The following is an 18,629-nucleotide window of genomic DNA, read 5'->3' on the forward strand; positions in this document are numbered from 1 at the left end:
TTCATTTCGCCTCATGTCGTGGAGGTTGCAACTGAGCGTGTTGATCCGTCTTGATTAGTGGTGATCCTTAATAGAGCGTGACAGTGTTCTTCTCTGACGTGCGCACAATTAAATCCTGCTGCACCGCATTCAGTTTCACTGCTGCATGCGGAAGGACAGTGACGCCAAGTCGGCTAAAAGTCTTGTTCCAATCCTCCTCAGCGCGACCCTGCAGGTGTTCCACCTGCTGCTGCATGTGCCTGATGTTTGGGAAAATGAGCGAGACGAGAGCCGTGTGAAGCCACACATTTGACTCTTTCCTCCTCCTCCAAGTAGATCTTGGTTCAAAAAAGGTTGGGCACCCCTGCTTTAGACCTTCTTTGATCACCCTGGGGCTGATCATTGGCTGAGTCTTTGCCATTCTAATTATTCTTCGATCCATTTGAATGGTGGTTTTCCATTTTCTTACACATCTATCTGGTTTTGGTTGCAATTTTAAAGCATTTGAGATAATTTTAGTTGAGCAGCGTATCATTTTCTGCACTGCTTTAGATATTTTCCACTCTCCAATCAATTTTTTAATCAAACTACACTGTACTTCTAAACAATATCTGGAACACAGCCCTGTGGTGCACCTGTGCTGACTGTGATGATGGAAGAGAGGTAGGGTACATGTTTGATTGTCTGAACGGTTAGTGAGGAAGTCCTGAATTAATGAGCAGGTGGGTGGGTGTATGAAGTCAAAGGAACTGTATGAATGAATGAAAGAATGAATGAATGAAAATGAATGATGAAAACTGTTTATTTCGAACATTTGATCAACAACAATTACAAAGATCAGTAAAGACAACAACAAAAAAAGTTCCTACTGTGTACCCAACATGTCCGAAAAGGGTAGGGTGAAGCATCAGCTTATTTATCCCTACCCCTTCTTCCCCACAACCAGTAATACCCTTTGCCACATATACACATAGATTCCTACACACCTAAACCGATATCATATATATATATATACATATATATACACATACATATACACTATATAACACAAACATAAATATACACCTACACATACCTACTTACATACAAAATACTATATATTTACGAGCCGAAGCAAAAACAAAAACACCTAACCCTCATTACCCTTCCTCCTCCCTATACCCGAAAAAAAAACATATTTTTGTACCGCTGTTTAACTGGTTCATGCTTGGACATTGCTTGAGCCCCACTCCCAATCTATTCCACATCCTCACCCCACAGACAGAAATACAGAAACCTTTTAATGTTGTTCGTGCCCACTGATGCTTTAAATTAAATTTCCCCCTCAGACTGCAATCCCTGATCTGTTAAAAAACATATTTTTAATATTGCTGGAAGTAAATTGTTTATTTCTTTATACACAATTTGTACTGTTTGAAATGAACCAAGTCTGTGAATTTTAAGAATTTGGATTGTAAAAATAGTGGATTTGTATGATCTCTATAGCCAGTATTATGAATAATTCTTATAGCTCTTTTCTGCATTACTGATAGTGATTGTGTTGTACCTTTATAAGTATTACCCCATACCTCTGCACAGTACTGTAAATATGGTAAAACCAGTGAGCAGTAAAGAATGCGGAGTGAGTTGTGGTCCAGAATATGTTTCGCTTTGTTAGAACTGAAATGCTTCTTGACAGTTTACTTTGTATATGTTTTATATGAGTCTTCCAGTTTATCTTATCATCTATTCTCACCCCCAGAAACTTATTTTCATGTACCCTTTCAATATCTACCCCCGACTTGTAACTGAACCTGTATGTCTGTATTACAATAGCCAAATAACATGTGTTTTGTTTTACTTAAGTTTAATGATATTTGTTTCTGTCAAACCATATTTTCAATTTTCCCATTTCTATACTGATCCTCCTCAGTAACTCCTGCAAATCCCCCCCTGAACAAAAAATGCTTGTGTCATCTGCAAATAATACTAATTTTAATATTTTGGAAACACTGACAATATCATTTATATAAATTAGAAACAGTTTTGGACCCAATACTGACCCCTGTGGGACACCACAAGCATTGTCCAAGCATGATGATGTATATTCCCCCAACTTCACAACTGTTTTCTGTTACTTAAGTAGCTTCTCACCCAGTGCACACCAACCCCCTAATCCCATACTGTTCAAGTTTATTGATTAATATGTCATGATTAATTGTATCAAAAGCCTTTTTAAGGTCTATAAATATTCCAACTGAATGTAATTGTGGTCTATGGCGTTTGTAATCTCCTCAACTGATTCTATTAATGCAAGTGATGTTGAACTATGTGCTCTGAATCCATATTGACTATCAGTAAGTAATTTATGTTTATTTATGAATTTGTCTAATCTATTATTGAATAACTTTTCTAATAATTTGGAAAATTGTGGAAGCAAAGAAACAGGTCTATAATTTGTGAAGTGGTGTCTATCCCCAGTCTTATACAGCGGCACAACCTTAGCTATTTTCATTTGATTGGGAAATTTACCGGTTTGAAATGATAAGTTACAGATGTATGTTAATGGTTCTACAATCCATTCAATGACCTGTTTTACCACCACCATATCAATTTCATTTAAATCGGTAGATGTTTTATATTTACAATTATTCACAATGTCTATAATTTCATTTCCATCCACTGCTGTGAGGAACATTGAACAGGGATTTCTTTCTATGATTATTATCCCAATCCTCAGGTTGGGAATCGGGAATTTTTTCTGCCAAGCTTGGTCCAATATTTACAAAAAATTATTAAAACCGTTGACTACCTCATCCTTATTTTCCTTCTTGACATTATTATCAATGAAATACTGAGGAACTAACTTGTTTTATTACCATTTTTGATAATGCTATTTAATATATCCCATATTCCTTTAATATTGTTTTTGTTATTATATAATATGTTACTATAATATTCCTTCCTACATACCCGTATAATATTAGTTAATCTATTTTTGTATTTCTTATATCTATTTTCTGCCTCTTTAGTCTTTAGTTTTATGAATTCTCTATACAGTGTATTTTTCTTATTACATGCATTTCGTAACCCTTTCGTCATCCATGGTCGAGCTTGGATTTTTTGTTTCTGTAGTCTTGTTTAATTGGACATTTTTATCATATAATGATGTAAATATTTGTAAAAAAGTTTCATATGCACTATCAACATCACTTTCACTGTATACCTTTTCCCAGTTTTGCTCCTGTAAATCCTTCTTTAGTGTGTTCATGTTTTCCTCTGTCCGCACTCGCCTGTATTTTATTTTCTCCTCTGGCTGATTCCGCCGATGGTTTCTATTAAACGATGAAAACTGGTAGATGATCACTAATGTCACTGATTAATAATCCACTCACAGTGTTATTCTCAATATCATTGCTGAATATATTATCAATTAAGGTGGCACTATGGGATGTAATTCTGCTTGGCCTGGTGATTTTTGGATATAAACTCATACTGTACATTATACTGATAAATTCATCTGTTATTTTATGCTTATTTGGATTGAGCAGATCAATATTTAAGTCACCACAAATGAACACAGTTTTTTGATTAGTTTTTGAGAACATTTTTCCCATACAGTCAGTGAATGTTTCAATACTAGATCCTGGTGCTCTATATAATACAGCTGACTAATACATTTTTGCTTTTTTCTTCACATATTTCAATAGTTATACATTCTAATAAGTTATCAATCACAGTTGTCATATGTCTACTATTTTATAATCCATGTTCTTATCCACATACACAGCCACTCCTCCTCCACTCTTATTCTTTCTGTTTACACAATTAAATTCATATCCATCCAGTTCAAAATCCATTCCTTATCTTCATTGATCCATGTTCTGATATAGCAATTATGTTAAATATTTTTTTTAAACTGACTTAAATATTCTTTAATGTGTTAAAGTTTGCATATAGACTTCTGCTGTTGAAATGGATTATTGATCATTTGTTATCCGTTTTAATGATCCGATTAAACTGTTCATCTGTATAATAGCAACAACTGTCATTGATATTTGAGAAGAAATTATTGTCCGGGTCTATATCGTGCTCCAAGTCCAGTACATTGTGTCTGTGTATTTAAATGTTCTCAGTTCTACTTTTCCATGATCAGCAATCCTTTGAGTTATATCCTTTTTGTCTCCAGATGTAGATGAATAGGTAGTAGATGAATAGGTTCCTCTGGTCTGTGTCATGGTGTTGTGATGTGTTTGTGTCCTCATACCTTATTGGTCTATTTGTCCAGATCCTCGCTTTAAGAAACACTATTGTTCATATTTGTCCAGCTCCTCGATGTTCCTTATTGCCATGACTTTTGCTTGTTCTGGTGATCCGTTCAGTTTGATGAATATTTTACAGTTTGAAGTCCATGTGTGCTGGATTTTTCCCTGTTTCTTTAAGAAGCGTGCTTTTCTGGCGATGTCTGCATTCCGTTTGGTGAGATGTTCATTGATAAATACGTTTGTACCTTTCAGTTTTCTTCCTTGTTTTAACAGTGCTGTTTTGTGTTTTCTGTTGATGAATCTCATGATGACGGTTCGTTTATCACCGTCATTTCTCCGGGGCAGAGGGTGGCACGCTTCAATGTTATTAAATCCATTTCTATACCTTAGATAGGAGGAAATCAGCAACCTGTTTTTCCACCAGAGCTGACCTCCTGTTCACTGGGCTCCCCTCCGCTCTCATCTGTTTACCGCCCGTGCGTAGGACCGTGGTTTGATATGAAGACCTGTGATGATGACGTCGTTAATTCTGGTGTACTGCTCCAATTCAGCCACTCTATTTTCCAGCTGCACAGATGCCGGTCTTTCTCGGCATTCTGGAGCCGTAATGCCTTCACCTCCTCCACCAGATCCATAATTGATTTCTGTTGCTGCTTCACAACAGAATCTCCTCTGATAGAAAGTCCAGAGATTTTTTAATATCGTCACCTTCCTCCGCTGTCAGAACCTTCTTAGGCCCCATGGTCGGCTTATGAGCAGCTGTCGATCACTGATGTTAACAGCCCTGCGTTGTTTGTCACCGGGATGGATCTGCACTGCGCGGAAGCGGCACTCGTGACGCGCGGCTCTAATGACGCAGCGCGCGGCCTCAGTGAATTCACCACGTTGGGCGGGCCTCGGACGTTGTTGCTGTCCAGCTCGCGGGGCTACGTTGCCGGTTGAGGTGGTATTCCCACTGTCCGGGTTGGCAAACACCGGCGTGGCAGATGCAACTACAACACCCACCTCTGAAAACTCAGGTACAAACTTTTGCAGCTCGCTCTGACGACCACGCAGCTCTGACGACGTGACTGACGCGCTCTGACTGACCTGACGCAGCTCTGACTGCGTCAGTCAGCTCTGACTGCGTCAGGTCTCTGAGGTCAACTGTCTGTAGACCTCAGAGACAGGACGGTCTGGATGCACAAATCTGGAGAAGGGTACGAAACATTTCTGCTTGTTTTAAGGTCCCAACCAGCACAGTGGCCTCCATCATCTGTAAATGGAAGAAGTTCGGATCCACCAGGACTTTTCTACAGTTGGCCACCTGTCAAATCAGGATAGTGGGGTAGAAGGGACCTAACACTCCTGTCACAGCTTGACGATTTAGCCAGCGTATGCTGTCTGTATTAAAAATGCAACAATATGCTGGGGTATGTCTAATAAGTTATGAGCACGTGAAGGACGCCGATATGCGTCATAATATGGTGAGTGCATTGAAAAATTTGGGCATGCACAATATTTTTGAGGTATGTCAGTATATGGCTGATACGTCACCATGTACATGGGCCATAAGTTGTAGGTAAGTTATACGATTGTTGACACACGTTTCTTGTAAGTTACTCATAAGTCAAAATACATCCACTGATGCTGTCCACTGATGGCTGAATAACTGAAAACTGCAGTCCTTATGCGAACAGTTCAGACGGTTACAAATATTCATTCACTTCAGCGTTTACTGCAGGCATTAGTCGTTTCTTCAGTATCGCACACAATGAAAATAAATCCCATGAACCACCCAGACAAAAATAAAATTAATAAAATTTAAAAAAATGTTAAATTACTCTGTTGGGCCTCCATGTGGAGGTGAGAGGCCACGTGACAGCATACAGATGCTCGATGATGTGCTTATCAATATTTACATGTTCTGCCTGGCAAACAAAAGTGTTCTGTCGGAGGTGGAAACACAAACCAAGCCAGACTTGACTGTTCCGACCCGTACCACACCGTGCAGTACTGCCCTGGATCGCTTGGTGGAATTGGGCCTGTCAGCATATGCTGGCTAAATCATCACGGTTGTGACAGCTGTGTAACGTATCAACATATCCAGTGTATTTTCATACATCAGCCTATGCTGGCTAAATCGTCAAGGTGTGACACGACCTTAAGTCAGGGAAGTGACCAAGAACCCAATGTTCACTCTGTCAGAGCTCCAGCATTCCTTTGTGGAAAGAAGAGAGCCTTCCAGTAGGACAACCATCTCTGCAGCAATCCACCAATCAGGGCTGTATGGTGTGGAGTGGCCAGACAGAAGCCACTCCTTAGTTAAAGGCACATGGTAGCCCACCTGAAGTTGACCAAAAGGCACCCCTAAAGGACTCTCAAACCATAAGAAACACAATTCTGTGATCTGATAAGACAAAGACTGAACTCTTGTGGCAGGAACTGGGAGACAAGTAAGGATGAAGGAAAGATGAGTGCAGCAATGCACAGAGACATCCTGGATGAAAACCTGCTCCAGAGGCTCTTGACATCAGACTGGGAAACGGTTCATCTTTTAGGAGGACAATGACCCTAAACACACAGCCAAGATATCAAGGAGTGGCTTCAGGGCAACTCTGTGAATGTTCCTGAGTGGTCCAGCCAGATCCCAGACATGAAAACAGTGAGCAAACAATCACTTTTTGAGCTGGATATGAAATTTGTCTAAGTTGCCCCACAAGGTGTAGCGTTGCAAGAGCAACACGTGTCATGCATGTGTATCGCACGTGTATATGTGTGTGTTGTGCTCCCCCCCGAAACACATGTACGTGTGTTTCCCCCACCCCCCAACACATGTGGTGTGCTGGGGAGAGGGCACACTTGCATAGAATGCTGATACAGTGAGGAAAATAAGTATTTGAACACCCTGCTATTTTGCAAGTTCTCCCTACTTAGAATCATGGAGGGGTCCTGAAATTTTCATCTTAGGTGCATGTCCACTGTGAGAGACATAATCTAAAAAAAAAAAAAAAAAAAAATCCGGAATTACAATGTATGATTTTTTAATAATTTATTTCTACGTTACTGCTGCAAATAAGTATTTGAACACCTACCAACCAGCAAGAATTGTGGCTCACACAGACCTGTTAATTTTTCTTTAAGAAGCCCTCTTATTCTGCACTCTTTACCTGTATTAATTGCACCTGTTTGAACTTGTTACCTGTATAAAAGACACCTGTTCACACACTCAACCAATTACACTCCAACCTGTCCACCATAGCCAAGACCAAAGAGCTGTCTAAGGACACCAGGGACAAAACTGTAGACCTGCACAAGGCTGGGATGGACTACAGGACAACAGGCAAGCAGCTTGGTAGAAGACAACAACTGTTATGATTATTTCTTAGAAAGTGGAAGAAACACAAGATGACTGTGAATCTCCCTCGGTCTGGGATTCCATGCAAGATCTCACTTTGTGGGGTAAGGATGATTCTCAGAAAGCTCAGAACTACACAGGAGGACCTGGTCAATGACCTGAAGAGAGCTGGGACCACAATCACAAAGATTACATTAGTAACACATGATGCTGTCATGGTTTAAAATCCTGCAGGGCAGCAAGGTCCCCCTGCTCAAGCCAGCACATGTCCATGCCCGTTTGAAGTTCACCAGTGACCATCTGGATGATCCAGAGGAGGAATGGGAGAAGGTCATGTGGTCAGATGAGACCAGAATAGAGCTTTTTGGAATCAACTCTACTTACCATGTTTAGAGGATGAGAACAACCCCAAGAAAACCATCCCAACCATGAAGCATGGGGGTGGAAACATCATACTCTGTGGGTGCTCTTCTGCAAAGAGGACAGGACGACTACACCGTATTGAAGGGAGGATGGATGGGGTCATGTATTGAGAGATTTTGGCAAACAACCTCCTTCCCTCAATAACAGCACTGAAGATGGGTCATGGCTGGGTCTTCCAGCATGACAAAGACCCCAAACACACAGCCAGGGCAACTAAGGAGGGGCTCCGTAAGAAGCATTTCAAGGTCCTGGAGTGGCCTGGCCAGTCTCCAGACGTGAACTCAATAGAAAATCTTTGGAGGGAGCTGAAACTCCAAACCTGAAAGATTTGGAGAAGATATGTATGGAGGAGTGGACCAAAATCCCTGCTGCAGTGTGTGTAAACCTGGTGCAAAACTACAGGAAACGTTTGACCTCTGTAATTGCAAACAAAGGCTACTGTACCAAATATTAACATTGATTTTCACAGGTGTTCAAATACTTATTTGCAGCAGTAATATACAAATAAATTTAAAAAAAAATCATACATTGTGATTTCCGGAATTTTTTTTTTAAGCTTATGTCTCACAGTGGGCGTGCACCTAGGATGAAAATTTCAGACCCCTCCATGACACAGCACACCAAGCAGCCTCCCAGCTGCTGACCAGAGACTCACTGAGTGCTACAAATGATGGTTCAATGCACACGATGTGTCACACTAAAAACACAGAGACGACAGCCAGGACAGGTATATTAATAAGTATTACAATACCTACACACACACTTACATAACAAATAACTAAAAAAAATGATCACATAACACAGAAGAGAGTGACATGTTGGTCTGTGTGCTGAACGGACAGGGGCGTGTCCGCCAACAACAGCGCGCACACTGACTGGCTGTCCCAGGTGAAATGGACCGTCAGATCATAACACACAGCAGGTGATCTGAATGTCACGTCACCCATGTGGGCTCTGTTCTACATGATGCGGTGTCTGTCCTGCAGCGTGCAGTCCCAGGACACGCATGTTGGGCCGGACATGCGCACGGGGCTGGCTGGATACGCGCGCGGGGCCCGGCTGGACATGCCAGGCCAGCAGATGTGGACATAAGACTGCACTGCTTCATTCATGTAATTTCATGACTGTATGTCAGTGACCATGGGTCATCTACAGAGGAACAAATGGTTCATACTTGTACTGTCCACTCGATAAGAGGGATTTAATAAAATGTGGGGTTTTTTTTTTATGGTGGGTGATTTCATTTTATTTTCTCCACAGCAGAGGCACGATGTGGTTCACATGTTCCACAACAGGGGCAATTACAGCACTTTTAGCACCGTCCACCTCGTCTAATTTCTTAGTTTATTTTAAATACGTTTATTTCTGTTGATTTAAGGCATTTTACACTGTTATAGGACAGCGATGGCTGCACAGTGGTAAAATTTCTGTCTGTTAATCAGAGCTTTTGGAAATTGCAGGTGCGAATCTCGCAGGGGACATGTATTTTTTTCCACAGCAGCTGCGTGATGTGGTCCCACATGCTCCAGCTGCTCGCACTGTGTTTCCACTGCGACGGTTTCCTGCATACTCACGCACAAAAAAAAACAAAAACAAAAAAACGTTGCAGCGGGATCGTTCACACCTGCCCTACTGTGTGTCCCTCCCGACGTCAGCTTGATGTTTTTGTGGTTTGCTCATTCGGGCTGTTTCGCCGTGATTCCTACTTATTTGTGCTATGTGGAAGGGGCCCTCAGTTTTTTTTTATTTAGGGGTGTTACAAGTGATAAAAGCATTCTCAGAAGGTAGAAGAAATATGATCCGCGTCAGCTATCTCATCCGCATTAAAGGCAAAAGAAACATGAGGGTAAATATCAGAATTTCAGGGGCCTCGGTTTACTTTTGAAACAGATTATAAGAATCATCAGGCAGATCATTTTAGTGTCTGTCACTAATTTCATTACAGTGACTGCTGTTAAGATAGTTTGTGTAATTATTTCACCTTATGACAGGAAAACATCAACAACCCTGAGCTACTCATCTGAAGAAAAAACAAACACGTAGAGCCTTAAAGACTGAGTCTTGGGACTTTGCGGTCATCATGATGCACTCACCTTGGCAGCACTCTTCAGCTGGTACATAGATGGATCATCTGCTGACTTGCCAGCAGCGCACTTGGTGGCGCTAATGAGCTCAGCCAGTGCCTTGGCAACATCTTTGACAGCATTTATCAGAACAACCTACAGAAAGGCAAATAGATTGGTCATTGCATGCCTGAAAAAGGGACAAAACCTACAAACAATGTTTCCATATACTGAACATCTCATCTATAGGTACACTCTACTCCTCAACAAGGGTGGGATTAAGATATTAGAAGGGACTTTTTTATGTCTGTTCCAACAAGCTGTTCATCCCAGTGGGTTTAAGTTTACTAACGATGTGGCTGAAACCCCCTCAAAAGTAAGGCATCATACTAATTAAGCTGTTCTTCGTTCATATCTCGTGTCATTTCAACTCCACTGTGGTGGTGTGCAGGACCAAAATTTCAAAAGTTATGTCATTGTCCTGTATTTCTTATATAGGAAAATATTTGAATTTTTGGCTCCTGGACAATACCTCCTGTCACTCCATAAATCCTTGCTGCTATAGGTTCAGATGAACCAGTTTCTGCTGTTTGTTTGACTCACTTGTCTTGTCTTCACAAATCTGACATGCATGCTAAAACAGGTCCATAGTTATAGACGTTAAGTTAGTACAGGTTCTGACCACTAACCTGTGTCTCAGGATCATCAGAACCAATGCTGGCGGCTCCCAGTTTGACCACATCTGTGAGCTGGGTTATGGTTTTGGCAGAAGACTGGGCAGCATGTGCCAACTTGTCCTGACCAGAAGCTGCACCAGCCACCAGCATCTTTGTGTCCTCTACCAGAGCTTTGGCTGTTTTCAAGATATTTTCCCTGCGAATGTAGAAAAATGAAGCCACAAGAAAAGAGAATAGCAATAATCCAAGAAAAAGTGGGATCAGACAAATATGTACATAGAGGTGGGATATAAAGCAATATATAGTGCAATGCAGGTGATGTTTCTAGGTTCCAACCAAGTCATGTTAACCCCAGGAACCCAAGATATGTAAAGAGCAAATAGGACTGGGCTCATTTTTTTGGGTCCACAAATGTGTTGGTCTTAAAATGAAGTGTGGTTAGGTGCTATGTTGCAGCATTTGTCAGCACAACACAAATTGAATTATGCCACAGAGCAACAAAAATGTAGCCTAAAGTCAAGAGCAGTGTATTTCTGTAATTTATATAGTGAGATATTCAGCTACACCTTACACAGAGAGGTTTGTGAATGCCATACACTCTGTGTGGACAAACAATGATATTTAAAACAAAAATGAAATGAAAGGAAAGCAAACACTATGGAAAAAGGTGACTTTACCGCTTCACCTCAGGGAGCTTTGGTGGCTGCTCTCTACATGTGCATTTTGTCACTACACACAGATCCATTAACTCACCAGAAAACTTCTCATTTGAGTACACTTTCAAAATAGGAGTAAACCAGGTTCCAAGCACCCTACATATTTTCAAGGGGATGACATATTACAATGTGGCTGGTTTATTTCATGTTGTGCCCAAAATACACTTGTGAGTAATTAAGTGACTAAATCAGGTGTCTCCAGCCGTGCTCCTGGAAAGCAGCTACCCTGCATGTTTTCTAACTCTCCCTATTCCACTCCCAGGTATTTAACTCTATCAGGTATTCTCAGCCAATCAAGAGCTGGAAAACATTAATAATAATAATAATAATAAAAAAAAAATATATCAGGTGTGACTTCACCAGGTAGATGTGGAAAACATACAGGGCAGGTACTCTCTTGGAACAGGGTTGGCGATCCCTGGACTAAATACATTTTGTGTCCTGTGCCCTACTTTGCTCTCACATTATGTCCTATCAAAATATCAGTCACCACAAATGCTTCTTTATGGTGTGCCCAAAGAAGCTTTTCATGCATTTTAGACCATACACTATTCACCCTACTCAGCCCCGCCTACTTTTACAACAGAGGCATTTCCGTTTTGTCTTAGGACTTCCGGTGAGCGGTGTTGTCAATATAGAACAATGGAAGATATGACATGGGTAGAAACAAAAACCTTTTTGAAAAGCTGAAAGGGATCGACTCTGGCTCACCCACAGTTCATAACAGAGTGGGAAGATGACATGAGAAAGTGGCCCTCGATTATTTTTGAACTACTTTGTGTTGTCATTCTGTGTGGACGGAACTACGAGCTCCGTGCCGCATAGTGGTGCGGAGCTCATACAAAAGCATAATCAAGTTAAAATACTACCCGACAAGTAGTACCACCGTAATGTCAAGATTACGTAACGTTAATATAAAGTTGTGCTCAAAAGTTTACATACATAAAATTCACTACTCTTAGCTTCATAGTGGAGTAGAGCAGAGAAGGATTTTCTTTCACCAAAACAGATCAAATCTAGGCTTGCATCTCAGATGTACCTTCTGGCAATTTGTAGCTAAACTTTCAGGTCTTCTTTTTAAGAAAATTCTCCTCTATAACACTTCATCATGAAGATGCATAACTGGTGATGCAAAATGCAAAGGTTGTACTGTGCATAATTTCTCCAATCACAGCCACGTAAGCCCATAACTTCTTCTGGGTTGTCTGGGTGTCTTGGTGGTTTTCCTCACTCTTCTACTTCTTGCACAGTCACTCAGTTTTTGAGAACGATCTACTCCATGCAGATTTACCATAAAGTGCCATACTGTTTGTATTTCTTTGTAATTAATGTAAATAAAGTCCAAGACATATTCAATGGCAGCTTTACCATCAGAGAGCTACAGTATTAAGGACAGGGGTATGTAAACGTTTGATCAGGTTTATTTGGGTAGTTCTCTTGTTATTTTGATTTAAAAAGAGGAAACACAGTTGTTTGATAATAAATGGCTTCACCCAACCACTAACCATGAGTGAAAAAAATTTTTTTGTATTGTTGTTATTCATATTCTCTTAAAAATGGCCCAAAAAAGCAAAAATTCTGCCAGGGTATGTAAACGTTTGAGCACAACTGTATGTGTAGTGTTATTTCATGCAGTGCTTGGTTATATCAAATGCCAGAAAATGAGTAAATAAGATAGCAGCTAATGCTACAAACACAGTTTAACCGTTTATCTCACTAGCATCCACCGTAGCTTTTTCAACAGAGCATTGTAGTCCAACCATTTCTCTGGGTAAAGATCCAGTGGTGTGGGTTTTTCTCCATAAAATAAAAGAACAGACATCGGGACGTTTGGGTGGATTTTTCAAATTCAGCGAATTCAGCCAGCACCGAAGAGTCTCGTCTTTCAATGGAGGAGGGAACAAGTTAAATGCTCGTCCACAGCACTCAGATCTCTGCTTTCCATGTTCAAAACTTCGTTCTGAATGTGATAGTTTCCTCTTCTTCCAGTTGTTGTGGCACCCATGAACTGAATAATTGATGCTGCTCATGTTTGGACACTTTGAGCGTACTGTGTTCCCATGTAGCTAATCATTGACGCAGTGACAAACCGGAAGTTGCTTGACATAATGGATCCGCCCACCCTGACTTCCTGAATAAGTAGAATAGATTGCCAAGATAGGGCTTAGCATGGTTGCATGCTTTATATCAAGTTGTGGTCCAGATGTTTTGTTCCGCCATTCCACCATTAAATAAAAAATCTAAATACTATGAACAACAGACATGAAAAACATGCACATTTGTTTTGATACAAAGGAGCTTCTGTTATCAAATCTGGCTCAAACATAGGGAAAGCTGCACTAAAGTGTTTTTATATTGAACTGCACTGGATGAAATAATCTAAATGATCCCATTCCCTTTCATCCTGCCTCAGAGGGTTTCACTACATTTTTACTTCTATTATTCATCAGAATAGCAAAGCAAAATTTCTTTAACAATTACCTGCAAGCAAGATTTTTTGTCATTGTGGTACATAATGCGCTGAATGTTACATGATGTCACAAAAAAGCTCGGTATTCCTTTACAAATACCTACACCTACAGAATTCCAAAAAAAGACATCAATATGAACAGTTTTTACAAACCACAATATGACATTTCAACATAACCGCCATCATTATTTCTGAGATGTTAACAACCATAACAGTAAAAGCTGTGACGCCGCCTGTCTGTCAAACCCTGAGGGTACCATAACTCTGTGTTTCTAAGAGGTTTTATCCTCTGTGCTCACAAGCTTGGATGTGATTCTGTCAGTTTGAGATCAAAGACAACCTGAAGGCTGAGTTTTAGACTCCATCAGCTCCTGCACATGTAAGATTAGTGATGTACTGCCAGCTACAAAACAGAACATCAAAAGTGATTAATCAATCACTGATGATTGCAAGCTGTGTCCTACTTTTGGAGCACTCACCTGTGGTCTGCAAAACACTCATCGTTCTCAGCATTGAGTGTACCAGCGGAGGCAAACATGATAGTGGTGTCCAGATCGGCAATGATCCCAGACACGGCGTTGGCTGCTGTAATACAGGCCTGTGTGCCTTTGTTTCCGGCCTGGAGGGCTGATAGTACCAAGGACACCTGAGGACATATACCCAAATAAATCAATCAATAAATAAATAATCTGAAGATGTGCACACATAGTAACTCTCTGGCAATTTCAATATCTGCCCAGTAAATGTGTTTCATGCCATTAAATACAGAGAAGCACTTTCCAGTTCCTGGTTTATTGGTTATACATATTATCAGGATTACTGATAAACTAAATCCTCAAAAACTAAAGAACAGGTTGTCCTAAAACCTGATGTAATGTTGGTCCTTGCTTAAAAACAAACAAACAAAAAAAACCCCACTTAGTCCACAATAGATAACATTCAGCAAACAATTCTATTTTCCATAATACGTATGTGATGCATGTCAAAAGTGACATGATAAATGCATTCAATTCAAACTCTAAATCAGTATTTCTTTCACCTCTCAAATCAGATCCGTAGAACAAGGGGTCACAACATGATGAGAAGATCTCAGTCAGAAAGAAAGGGTCACCGTGCTGCCCTTACATTAGTTATTAATTGATTATATGAGGAAATCAGGCTTCATAAATGTTACATTACTTGCTTTCTCTGTATTGTCATGTCTGGGAGCATGTATTGGTGACATATGTCAAATCATCCATCACAACATGGAACCACCACGGGTCCTGGATGTCAACCACCCAGGCAGCCTGTCCAGCCTCACCTCTGCAAAGTCAACATCTACCTGCTATAGCAAGGTGAAACTTGGGTGTGCCCTTGGCCTTCTCCAGCCACTGGGGTCCTCATCACTAAGGCACTTATGCACTAAAGAAATGCACCATAAGGCCAAAATGTGGTAGCTTCACAGTTCAATACTTCTCATCTGAGCCTTCCTAAGTAGCGGTTTGTCTGCTACAAAGTCACTGTAGTGGTATCCAAACATCCTCTGAAGAGACCTAGTAACACAGACATCCAGTTGTCACCTTAGGTCACTGGCTAGCATCAAAGTCTCAGAACCATACAATAAGGCAGGAAGCACCAGAATGCTAAACACTTAAAGTAATAGCGCTGCCAACCACCTTTGTCCAACAACTTGATGGCTATAAGCCCTTCCCAGAGGTCTCTTGATCTCAAAGATTGTGGATCCAGAGACATGAATATCACTGCTGAGATACGTGATCGTCTCTCCAAGTTCAACACTTTTACAACATATGGATCCAATTGTCTTTGCTAAGTACAGGAAGTAAATAAAAGCCCAGATCTTACACCCTGTTTACACAGAGTTCATGACCGAGCTGCGATCAAAAAATGGCCACTGCTCGCCATTGCTCTCACTGACTGGGGCTGCAGGCTGGTCACAATGAGGGTTGCGTCATTGATCGTGGACAGTAACTTATTCTTCATTTGCACAATTCATTCGCAATGCAAGCTTGGTGTAAACACAAATAACAGATCACGAGACCAGCCAAGACTTATGACAGTTGACAAAATGTCATGATCTTGTAGGTCTTATATAGGTCTCAGTCCAGTGTAAATGGGGCATTAGTCCTTATCTGGGACAACTGCAAACCAAACACTCTGATTCCTTACTCAGTTTCTAAATTGCTACAATTCAAAGTTCAAATGAATTTTGTCTCCACATGAACACAAAGAATAGATAAGGCAAATTCCTAGGAGCACTAAAATAAACAAACACACACACACACACCAGGATTAATACGCACAGCCTCGAGAAAAATTTGTTTGCATTCACTGCCCAATGTCACTGTCACTGGTTGTATATGACTTGGGTACTTCATAAATTATTTATACAGATTAATGTAATCTACCAAGGACAATGAATTAAACAGTCAGTGAAACATAATCATGCTTAAGCAATGGATTTCTTGTAAAATTCTTTTATTCATGAAGTATGTGATCAAATTGCACTTAGGTCCTGATCCTTTCTTACTGGTGGCACTGTGACTGCAAAAACAAAATAATCCTCTTTTCAATGTTTCCCTTGTAGTATTATAAATCTGACAGTCCGCCAGGGCAAAGAGACCACCACCCCCACACAGCCAGAATTTATTTATTTATTTATTTTTATAAACTACATCAATGAAGAACACAGAGAAAAGAATGAAGAATAACACTCAATATCCATCTGTTTGTAAATCAAAGCTCATTTAGGTGCAGTGCTGTGAACATCACCGTGTGCCTTTGTCTCTTCTAGGTTGGATTACTGTAATATCCCATTTTTTGGCTTTACTGCAGCCCAGTATAAATCGAAAGATATACATAGATAAATGTAAGTTTATTGTCATTGCAGCCGAGCATATAATGAAATTAGAAGTGCTGCCCCACTTGTGCATCAATAAAAGCACTCAAACATTCACCAGACAAATGGTGCAAAAAAAAAAAAAAAAAAAAAAAAAGTTTAACATTTTGCTGTGAATGATAGCATTTGCCATGTGTATTGCACATTTAGATTGTACTGCCACTTTGGATTATATTGCACATTTGGGAATGTATTGCACACAGAATTATATTCCTCTTGGGGGTGATTATTTCATACAGTTGTGTTCAAAATAATAGTGTGTTTAAAAAAGTAAGTAAAGCTCAAAATTCTTATAATAGCTCTTAACTTCTGGCACCTACAAACAGGTATTTCATCCCAGGATGACTGATTACAGCCTAGAGTTCCTCTGCATTTCTTGGTTTGCCTTAGAAACAGCACTTTTTATGTCTGTCTGTCTGTCACTCACTCACCTTCATCCGCTTATCCAGGATCGGGTCTCGGAGGCAACAGCTCCAGCAGAGGACCCCAAACCTCTCTTTATACATTAACCACCCCTAACTGAGGGATCCCAAGGTGTTCCCACGCCAGTGTGGAGATATAATCTTTCCACCTAGTCCTGGGTCTTCCCTGGGGTCTCCTCCCAGCTGGACATGCCTGGAACACCTCCCCACAGAGGAGCTCAGGGGGCATCCTTACCACATTCCCAAACCACCTCAGCTGGCTCCTTTCAACACAAAGGAGCAGCCGATCTACTCAGAGCTTCTCACATTATCTCTAAGGGAGACACCCACCACCCTCCTCAGGAAACCCATTTCAGCTGCTTATACCTGGGATTTAGTTCTTTCGGTAATGACCCAGCCCTCATGACCATAGGTGACAGTAGGAATGAAGATTGACCAGTAGATCAAGAGCTTCACCTTTTGGCTCAGCTCACTTTTTGTAACAATAGTACGGCAGAGCGAATGCAATACCATCACTGCTGCACCGATTCTCTGGCCAATCTCATGCTCCATTGTCCCCTCACTTGGAAACAGGACCCCGAGGTACTTGAACTCCTTCACTTTGGGCAAGACCTCATTCGCTACCTGGAGTAGGCAATCCATTGGTTTCCTGCTGAGAATCATGGCCTCTGAACCCACCAAACTGAAGACCCTCCTTCCCCCGACCATGTCTCGATATCCTGTCCATGAATATCACAAACAGGATTGGAGACAAGGCGCAGCCCTGGCAGAGACCAATCTCCACCGGAAGCTAGTCCGACTTACTGCAGAGAACCCGAACACAGCTCTCGCTTTGTGAGTACAGAGATTGGATGGCCCTGAGAAAGGACCCCCTCACTCCATACTTCCGCAGCACCTCCCATAGTACTTGATCACATGCCTTCTCCAAGTTTGCAAAACACATGTAGACTGGATGGACATAGTCCTAGGCCCCCTCCAGGATCCTTGTGAGAGTGATTGGGGTTGATGTCACCCTACAAGTTTTCTAATGGATTAAGGTCCTGGGATTGTGCTGGCCACTCCATAACATTAAACTTGTTGGTCTGGAGCCAAGATGCTGCTCATTTGCTGGTGTGTTTGGTGTTGTTGGCTTGCTGAAACACCCATTTCAAGGGCATTTCCTCTTCAGCATAAGACAACATGACCTCTTTATGTTTATGTAGTCAAACTGATAACATGGTCCTTAGTATGTGATAAATAGGCCAAACACCATAGTATGAGAAACATCAACATATCATGATGCTTGTTCCACCATGCTTCACTGTCTTCACAGTGTACTGTGACTTTAATTCAGTTTTGGGGGGTCGTCTGATAAACTGTCTGCACCCCCACACCTCCTCCCAAACAAAACAATCTTGCT

General features: G+C 41.0%; 1 protein-coding gene across 1 annotated transcript in view; it reads right to left on the reverse strand.

The window, feature by feature from the left end:
- tln2a (talin 2a) overlaps positions 1–18,629 on the reverse strand; it is a 414,558-nt gene that overhangs the window by 53,288 nt on the left and 342,641 nt on the right. Inside the window, 3 exon segments of the mRNA XM_034187248.1 lie at positions 10,077–10,202; positions 10,736–10,919; positions 14,389–14,555. Coding sequence (XP_034043139.1) covers positions 10,077–10,202; positions 10,736–10,919; positions 14,389–14,555 — 477 coding nt within the window.

This window comes from Thalassophryne amazonica, chromosome 2 (assembly GCF_902500255.1).
Source record: "Thalassophryne amazonica chromosome 2, fThaAma1.1, whole genome shotgun sequence".
Lineage (NCBI taxonomy): Eukaryota > Metazoa > Chordata > Actinopteri > Batrachoidiformes > Batrachoididae > Thalassophryne > Thalassophryne amazonica.